A 10,000-nucleotide genomic window follows, 5' to 3' on the forward strand; every position below is an offset into this window, starting at 1 on the left:
CAGTGGAACAACGAGGTCTGTTTCCGAGTTACATGAATCTATATAATAAAAAAATAATAAATTAATTTAAAAAAAAAAAAAAAAAAAATATATATATATATATATATATATATATATATATATATATATATATATATATATATATATATATATATATATATAATAGATTGATGTTAGCAATAAAACTATTATTAAATAGCATCTTTAATAGTTTTGTGTGACGGTGGCAGTAGTATTTTCCTATGTTTAGCATTATATGATTATATGTGACTCCAGAACATCGAAAATTGCAAAAAATTGCGGCAATTGTCAAAATTGCGAAAAATCGCGGCCGCGTTGCGGCCGCAAGTGCCGCGATTTCCTGGAGGGACAGATCATGTATAAGCTGTATGTATTTATTATTGTGTATACAATGCAGGTGCAAGGGAAATAACCTATACAATAATTACTTGTACACTGAATTATTACGGAGTTACATCGCTTGACTTCGTCATAAAATACATTGTCAAACAAATTTATTACATTTTAATTGTCTCAATACTAGTATATAATATATTTCATTTGATTTGAACTGAATAGGTCAAGTTAGGTTTCCAGTTAGTCGACCATTTCAGTACAACTATTTTATTCGACTTGATGCAACGGTAGCCATAGCAACATGGGTAATCATACACTAAAATCAATTAAAAAATCAAATACCATACTCTTGTATGTTCGTATGGGATAGATATATAAGTAGAAGAGAGAGAGAGAGAGAGAGAGAGAGAGAGAGAGAGAGAGAGAGAGAGAGAGAGAGAGAGAGAGAGAGAGAGAGAGAGAGAGAGAGAGAGAAATAAAAGACTGGCACATGACAGACAGGCAGACAGACAGACATAGACAGACAGACAGACAGACAGACAGACAGACAGACAGACAGACAGACAGACAGACAGACAGACAGACAGACAGACAGACAGGGCAGACAGACAGAAGACAGACAGACAGACAGCAGACAGAAGATAGAAGAAGACGAGACAGAGAGAGTAGATAGATAGATAGATAGATAGATAGATAGATAGATAGATAGATAGATAGATAGATAGATGAACTGATAAACAGACGGACAGAGAGAGGGGGATAAAGGAATATCTATACTTAGAAATGGACTTACCTTATGTTGGCGGTGGAGGTGGTATGGGACAGTTGGTGATGACTCCAATGCATAGAGATAGGGATGGGGGGTTGGTGGGGGTTCATATCGTAGTATTGATGGTGTTGCTGTTGTTGTTGTTGTTGATAGTGATGATGATGGGGTTGATGTTGGCGGTACTGCAGAGTGACGTAATTATTACTATTCTGTGTTTGTTCTTGGCGTGTCGGGTCATCGTCATCATCACTATCTCGGTATTGGTGGTGGTGATGGTGGTGTTGTTGATGATGATGATGATGATGTTGATGGTGGTAGTGGTGATGGTGGTCGTGTTGTTGTTGTTGTTGTTGTTGTTGTTGTTGTTGTTGTTGTTGTTGTTTGAGGTGGTGATGTTGCAGACGCTGCCTTAGTAGTATCTGTTGTGAAATGTGCTGGTTTTGAATCTTGTGTTGTTGGTGTTGTTGCTGCTGTTTTAAATGTACGACTTTGGCCAACTGTGCTGTTGTATGGGTGTAGTGGGGATGGGTGGTGGCGGTGTTGTTATGGTGGTGGTGATGATGGTGGTTGTTGTTGTTGTTGTTGTTATTATTAGCATTATATAGTTGTGAATGAGAAATGCTTCGGGATTTTAGTTGGGAGCATTCGTCATAAAAGTCTTGGGGTGTTAGAAGTTGTAAGGATGAAGAGACAGAAGGCTGTACGGTGTTTATACGGTGATTTTGTTGTTGCTGTTGTTGTTGGTGGTGTTGTTGTTGTTGTTGTTGTTGCTGCTGTTGCTGTTGTTGTTGTTGTTGTTGTTGTTGCTGTTGCTGTTGTTGTTGATGATGTTGATGATGGTGTTTATGGTCTTGAAATTGATGCTGCTGTAGCCGTTGTTGTTGGGGTGGGTAGGGGCAAAACGTGGAAAGGTGTTTGGGTGAAGGGGGTGTGGCTTCCATTCTAAATATTATATTATGTTTGACGAACACCTAAAGCGGGTGCCGTTTGTAAAGTCAATGGTTTGTTGTTATTATAGTCATAATAATAATAATAATCCTGTGAGAATATCAATTTGTAATCCTGGAACAAACGTGTTGTAATGAATGAACACACACACACACACACACACGCACACACACAACAACAGTCTAGAATTGCTTATCCCTTTTCCGTGACACACAACAAACTATCATCTAACACAATAATTATAAATAGCAAGGAATACATCTCGCATTAAGGAAAGATGGGTTAAAATAATATGGGATAAAACAATATTGAGAAGGTAAAAGACAGGTGACGGCTGAAGAAGCGGTCATGAAGATCTTGAGCTTTGATATTATCTAAACGTGATCAAAGCGATTTACTAGGGGTTACAAGCCAACAGCAACACTTGACATGTAGAACGAGACACGACGCCTGTTATGCGATATTGCAATTTCTTTTTCAGACAGAGACTACGCCGTTAACGGAAAGATACTCATTTTACACCTGAATACGGTGTGAGAATGTGAGTAAAGAGCCTTCTCCAAGGACTCAACTGCTGACGAAGGGGCTTGCATCCGAACGTCCATTGTTTGTACTGGTTCCATTCGAAGTCTTTTTATTTTAATTCTAACAATAAAACATTATATAACACCTGACAAGTCATGAATTCCCAGAGAAATCGACAGAAAAGTGAGTGGAGCAGGCCCATTTGTTGATAATAACAAGAAATGAAGTGAGTTGGAAAGTGCCAGAAGACAACAGAGAATAATAATAATCTTTCTTGTCCAAAAAGGCAATTATTGTTAGGTTACAGCTCTTGTAATTGGGGGGAAAAAGTAATTAAAATAGTAGTAATAATGATGATAATAATACTGATAGTAATGATGATAATAAAAATAATAATAATAATAATAATAATAATAATAATAATAATAATAATAATAATAATAATAATAATAATAATAATAATAATAATAACCCGGGGTCGTGGATAGCTCGTAAGGTAGACTCACGATCTCCCTGGCCTGACGGAGTTGTATTACCGCAGTAAGGTGGCAGGTTTGAGCCCCCATCCATCGGCGCGGTCGAAGTTCCTATTCTCTGTTGTCTTCTGGCACTTTCCTACTCGCTTCATTTCTTGTTATTATCAACATAAGTACCTGCTCCACTCACTTTTTTTAACAATAAACGAGATAGCGGCGGAGGCTGTCTGATGCTTGGGCTCGTAAAAATAAATAAATAAATAAATAAATATTCACGAAAAGAGGAAAATGGAAAGAAAAGAAAAAAAGGCTCCATTAACGGAAGCAGTACAGACAATGGGCGTTTCGGGTGCAACCCTTCGTCAGCAAAAAATACAGATAATAAACAAAAAGGAACGTTGAAAACGAAACAAAAATAATCGTTTTCAACGTTTCTTTTTATTTTTATTGTATCCTGACGAAGGGCTTGCTCCCGAAGCGTCCATTGTTAGTACTGATTCCATTCGAAGCCTTAAAAAAAAAATTAATTCTAACAATAAAATACTCTATATAACAAACACCTTACAATTCCAGAATTCCCAGAGAAAACATCCACGCCCTGAAAACTAAACTCAACACTAATTCCCAGACACACAATGATTACAATGTAAATATCACTCACACCGATACACAGACAGACAAAATATAGCGAAAATCTATACAACTAAAATTTATTTTACAAAATAAAATCGTTAGATAGTTGATGTCATATTATTATGTTATATAAATCCGTGCCGTCTGTCCGGACAACAAAGACACTGAGAGAGTGAGTGAATGAGTGAGTGAGTGAGTGAGTGAGATAGAAGGAAAGTGTCGAGAGAGCGAGCGTCCCCCCTATTGCCCGTCACTAGCATTACACACCATGCTTTCCATTTCAAAACACGCGCATTCATACACACACTCATTCAGCACTCACTCTCACACACATAAACACACACACACACACACACACACACATCCCTTTATCCTCACACCATAACAAAGCCGCATAGTCCACGCGCCGCTCACGGACTCTCGGCTAGCACTCATCATCACACACGTGAACACACATACACTACATACCCCCCCCCCCCTCTCTCTCTCTCTCTCTCTCTACCTCTCCCTCCATCTCTCTTCATTTCTCTCTATCTAGATCTTCCCATCTATCTCCTCCCCTCTCTCTTTCAACCTCTCTCATTCTTAATCTCCCTCCCTCTCTCTGTGCCTCTCCCTCCGTCTATCTTTCTTTGTACCTCTCCCTCAGTCTCTCTCTCTCTCTCTCTCACACACACACAGACACACACTCTCTCTCTATCTATCTATCTATCTATCTATCTATCTTCATTTCTCTCTAGCTCTTCCCATCTATCTCCACCCCTCTCTCTTTCAACCTCTCTCGTTCTTAATCTCCCTCCCTCTCTTCCACCTCTCTCTCTATCCCTCTCTCTATCTCTCTCTCTCTCTCCATCTCCCTCATAACAACACACGCAAACACACATACACACACACATACACAGAGAGAGAGAGAGAGAGAGAGAGAGAGAGAGAGAGAGAGAGAGAGAAAGAGAGTTAAATCCATAGAATCAAAACGCATACAAAAGACTAACTCAAACTCACACAAATCAACTCAAATCTATTCTCGCGCACTTTTCTTCCCTTTTCTTTCTTCACATCGCCACCAACGACGAAGACGACGACAACGACGACGGCGACGAGGAGGAAAGCTGACGCCGACGGGCAGGCGAGGCGAGAGCGGGAGAGATTAAAACAATTTTATCGATTTCAAAATCTGTGCATTAATCGTAGCATTAGCGGCGACGACACGCCAAACACAGACAAGATTAGCACGACCAAGACACATGCATGACACACTCAGACGAGTTTGTTTTTGTTGTTGTTTTTTTAAAGGGTTTTACGACACTTGCAACACGTTTAGATTATATCAGCGCCAGTAAAAAGGAAGAAAATGGGATAGTAAAAAGCTCTAGAATTACAATAAAGCACCCAAGAAAAAATAAGACATAGGGGAACTGGGAACAAAAGGGATCAGATGTAGATTACAATAGCATATGACCAATGTACTTAGTTTGAGATCACCTATAAGTCTCATCCGGACAGAAGCACAAAATCCAACAAAGAGGAATACACTCAAATGCTTACATTAAACATTCAAAATAACAAATATAGTAATACATTACAGAGAGATGTGTAACTAAATTAAATGTCAAAATAAGGAGTGTAAAAATTAAAATATATAATGAGCACAATCTACGCACATCATTTTTGAGCGGCAGTAACTGAAAATAAGTCAGACCTAAACTGTGTACACTTTGGTTGAAGCCCGTAATAGTACACATGACGTGTCCCCCCCCCCCCCTCCACCCCCCAATGAAATAGAAGCACGCAAGTCATTATTTTCATATAACATGAGAAGAAAATAATAGAATTATCAGATAAATATACCAAAAATATTATTAATAAATTTTCAATGTAAAAAAAGGACTTTTAAACATCCCAACGTGAATAGTAAATAAATGCGAGAAGCTGTCTGTGGTCTGTAAAAAGCCTTCAACTGTTACACGTTCTACCAATGTCCTAGTCACAACTCAAGGTGAAAGTCTAAGCTTTATATCAAATTAAGAAATTAAGGAGCAGGCGCCGGTGTAAGACATAATAAAGAACTCAACTAGTGTGCATGAAAGGTGCCACACAAAGCAAGAAAGAAAAATACAACAACAAAAAATCAGTCGACCTCGACTGGGGATCGAACCTCAGATCTTTTAAGCTTTATTCTGTCCCCCTATTATTAATTTTTGTTCAATATATATTTTTAAGCCATGATATTTTTATTACGTGGCATTCAAAATTCCAAACGGCGAACGCTACCGCTGCAAATTGCAGAGCTGCCGACTTGAAATGCAAAAAAATCGTAGTTTCCAGGGGGGGGGGGGAGGGGGGGGGGATAGAAAAAATTAACTATAAGTACCTTTGGAAATAAACAGTACGATCCAAAAATACTCTAAATCCCTGAATATAGGTTCTAAGGATCTAAATTTTCCTTCTCAACAAGATTTATTGAGTCAAAGAGGCGAATGCAGTTCAGTAGCTGGAGCCAAAAATTCGTATTTTTACGAAATTTTTTGTAATCCTAGGCAGGTCTGAGATTGGCGCACAGTAATAATAATAATAATAATAATAATAATAATAATAATAATAATATATAATAATAATAATAATAATAATAATAATAATAATAATAATAATAATTAATAATAATAATAATAATATAATAATAACTCTCTCCTTTCCGACCATTTTCAGTATTTTCCCAAAAATGGCAAGCTTACCCAGCAGAAAAACAAGTCAAACAAGCTCTTTACAAAACAACGTTATGTTTTTTATTGATTAAACAAAGATCATTCTTCAAAGTTTGTGATTTACAAAATAAATCTGATTAAGAAAAATAAATACTGTGTCGAAACAAATGTGACGATTTGCTTTAGGTGGTTAGGAGAGGGTTAATGAATGGTCTGGCGTGAGGACAGATGGAAGTCGTGTAGTCAGGCCGGCAGGCTGTCGTGGATGGTCTTATTTATTAAGCGTCTGGCACACATTTGTTGTCACCCCCTCACACCCCCCCCCCTTCCCCCCTGTCGTCGAGAGTGAGTGGTGAATACACGACATACATACACGCAGCGTGTGTGAGCAGTGAGCAGTTTTCTGGCCTCTGTCTGCTTGCTTTCCGGCTGTACGACACGGATCGCTGATTGCTGCTGAATAAACAGAATCTATTTCGGTTCAATATTATTATATCCGATTCTGTCTCTTGGTCTTATCGTTGGAAAAACAAGCAAGTATGTGAACAGTAGTAGTAATAATAGTAGTAGTAGTAGTAGTAGTAGTAGTAGTAGTAGTAGTAGTAGTAGTAGTAGTAGTAGTAGTAGTAGTAGTAGTAGTAGTAGTAGTAGTATTAATATAATATAATAGTAATAATAATAATAATAATAATAATAATAATATAATAATAATAATAATAATAATAATAATAATAATAATAATAATGAAGTTTATTTATATTACGCCCAATCCTCCATACAATAAAGCTTTCGGCGCATAACAACAACATCAATCCCTTCAAATGTCTCTCTCACTATCTATCTATCTCTCCCTCTCCCTCCCTCTCTATCTCTCTCTCTCTCTCTCTCTCTCTCTCTCTCTCTATCTATCTATCTATCTAACTATCTAATAAGGTTCATGCTACGATCCCCTGTCATAAAAAGGCTGATTTTGTGACGGGGGCGGGACCGGCAGGTAGGGGGGGGGGTGTAGAGAGAGAGGGATAGAAAGAGAATGTGAGAGAGAGAGGAGAAAAGAGAGAGATGAGAGAGAAGAAAGAATATAATATATATATATATATATATATATATATATATATATATATATATATATATATATTATTGGCTAAGGCCTGCACCCGAAAATTCCCCTTTGTTGTTTACACTAAGGGAATTAACTCCCACATAAAATTCCCAATCATTATCTGCCTTGATGTCTATCTGCTCTCCACGGTGGCGATTCTTAATGGCATCGTGATGACCTGTGAACTCGCCAAGGTCTATCTGTGTCATTGTCTTAGACTTAACTGAACATGGATAAATACTTAAAATATAGGCTACATATAACACACCGGATCCATACAAGAGGAAAGAACCCATCGAACCGTAACCTACCAAAGAACGATAACTACATTGTCCCTGATACTAGACGTGTATACATTTTCTATTGTCATGACTTGACAAAGGGGTGCTACCGAGTTATTTCCGCATTGCACGACTTGACTCCTCGGTGACAACGAAGGAATTACGAGAGTTGTCCCCCGTGGCTAAATGGCCATTTGATGAGGTCAATTAAATAGAAAAGAAAAGAACTTTCACAGAGAACACATCAGACGACGAATGTCTAATGACGACAGTAGTATATTATACAGATATTAACGGAGCAGATCAACACTTTAAAACACACTGACGTACGCTGGAAGAAAAAATCACCTATTTGAAATTTTGGCCGGACAACTCGTCCTTCCAATCAATTTTCACGATCGGCGGATCAAACCTCTGAAGTCCCGAGTTTCACGATCAGCGAATCAAACCTCTGAAGTCAAATCAACGGACCAAAACTCTGAAGTCTTGAATTTCAAGATCGTCGGATCAAAACTCTGAGGTCTATTTACGAGCTTTGCGCGTCATGTTTAATCTAATTTTGGGCGTCATCATTTTGATGTCATCAGAGGTCTGATCCGCCCAAAATTAGATAAAGCATGCATGGTGCGCAAAGCTCGTATGTAGACTTCAGAGGTTTGATTCGACGATCTTGAAAATCGAGACTTCATAGCATAATACCGATTAGACACAATGGGTCACATGTAGTCGTCATTCAGAGCCATGGAGCTGGAGTTTATCCCGGTTAATTCTATAGCGTGAAACGGGCAATAACAATCGCTTGCTATCCTTTGGATAGGATACTAGTCTATCGCAAAGTACTTTCCCCACCAGATCTAACAAACCCTGTAACCCAATCACTGCTGGGTGAACATGCGAGAGAGAGAGAGAGAGAGAGAGAGAGAGAGAGAGAGAGAGAGAGAGAGGGGGGGGGATCCAGATAGAAAATCTTCGACCGCACCCGAGAACGATCCCGGGGTGCCATTGCGTGAGAAAGCGAGTACTCTGCCAACTGAGCTATTGGGCATTCCCAGGGGTAACGTGTATGTGGAGTAAAAACTTTTCTGTCTAAAATAGAAAAAAGTGAGTGGAGCAGGCACTTATGTTGATAATAACAAGAGATGAAGTGAGTAGAAAAGTGCCAGAAGACAACAGAGAATTAAAAAAAAACTTCGCGGGTCGTGGATAGCTCATACTGTAGACTCACGATCTCCCCAGCCAGGCGGAGTTGTCGTACAAGTAAGGTAGCGGGTTCGAGCCGAAGATTTTATTCTCTGTTGTCTTCTGGCACGTTCCTACTCACTTCCATTTCTTGTTTCTGTATGTCCCAAATTGACCCCCCCCCCCTACCCCACCCCACCCCGCGATGTTCTGCGAGAGATAAGTCATGAAAACATAACAATATTATACCCATCCATTTAAGTAATATCAGATAGACATACTGCTCTGGCTTATACCACGCACAATAATAGTATACAGTCGTACTCGGAAAATAAAAACGCGTATCTACAATTTGGGCCAGAAAACTCGTCCCGCGAGGGTCTAAGCACGAAGTTCCAGGTTTGAGTTTTTGACAAAACGGGGCCATTTCGATAAAATTTGAAGGGCTAGTTTTTATGGCTAAAATTTTATTTTTAATACGTGTTTAATTTGTGTTTAGCTTTTGTTTTTGTTTTTCCAGATTACATCGGTTCTAGTGAATACTATTATAATATAGATAGTATGCGCTTATAACAGACCAACGCACACAAAAAAAAAAAAAAAAAAAAAAAACATGTGTGAAACCTTGAACGTTTATAGTCTAGTTAATACAGTTTAGTAAGAATTACTCACAAACATGGATGGCAACAAAACAATAACAAAAGACCTGAGTGACGTCAACTTCGTTCTATCTATATACCCTGTCAGTATCACAGGCACCACGATAATATTAGAGTAGGTAAATGAGATACGAAATGTCACCGTAGTCGGTGTGAAATGTCAGAATGGTGTCTTGGGTACCTACTTACGCCAGGATCTCAAGTCTTTCCGATGACCTTTGTGGAAAGTGTATGGATGATATAGTATTATTTTTATCATCATCAGAGTAATATCTTGCTTGGCGGTTTTCGGTTACGACAGAAACACGAGATGTATGTAGCAGTATGAGGTGATGCAGTCAAACCCCGTTATACCGTAAAACTCAGAAA

At 38.6% G+C, this 10,000-nt stretch overlaps 1 protein-coding gene across 6 annotated transcripts in view; it reads right to left on the reverse strand.

The window, feature by feature from the left end:
- Positions 1-10,000, reverse strand: part of LOC144975087 (IQ motif and SEC7 domain-containing protein 1-like) — a 301,791-nt gene that overhangs the window by 221,161 nt on the left and 70,630 nt on the right. The window contains exons 1-2 of one of the 6 annotated variants that reach the window (XM_078918797.1): positions 3,636-3,694; positions 1,151-2,164 (exon numbers count right to left, since the gene is read on the reverse strand). The exons of the other annotated variants lie outside the window; for them this stretch is intronic. Of the exons in view, the coding sequence (XP_078774923.1) occupies positions 1,151-2,067 (917 nt within the window). The 5' untranslated portion in view covers positions 2,068-2,164; positions 3,636-3,694. Of the gene's footprint in view, positions 1-1,150; positions 2,165-3,635; positions 3,695-10,000 lie in introns of those variants that run through there. 6 annotated transcript variants of the gene reach the window in all.

The sequence above is a fragment of the Berghia stephanieae genome, chromosome 6 (genome assembly GCF_034508935.2).
Source record: "Berghia stephanieae isolate SIO BIC M18660-M18661 chromosome 6, UCSD_Bste_1.3, whole genome shotgun sequence".
NCBI lineage: Eukaryota > Metazoa > Mollusca > Gastropoda > Nudibranchia > Aeolidiidae > Berghia > Berghia stephanieae.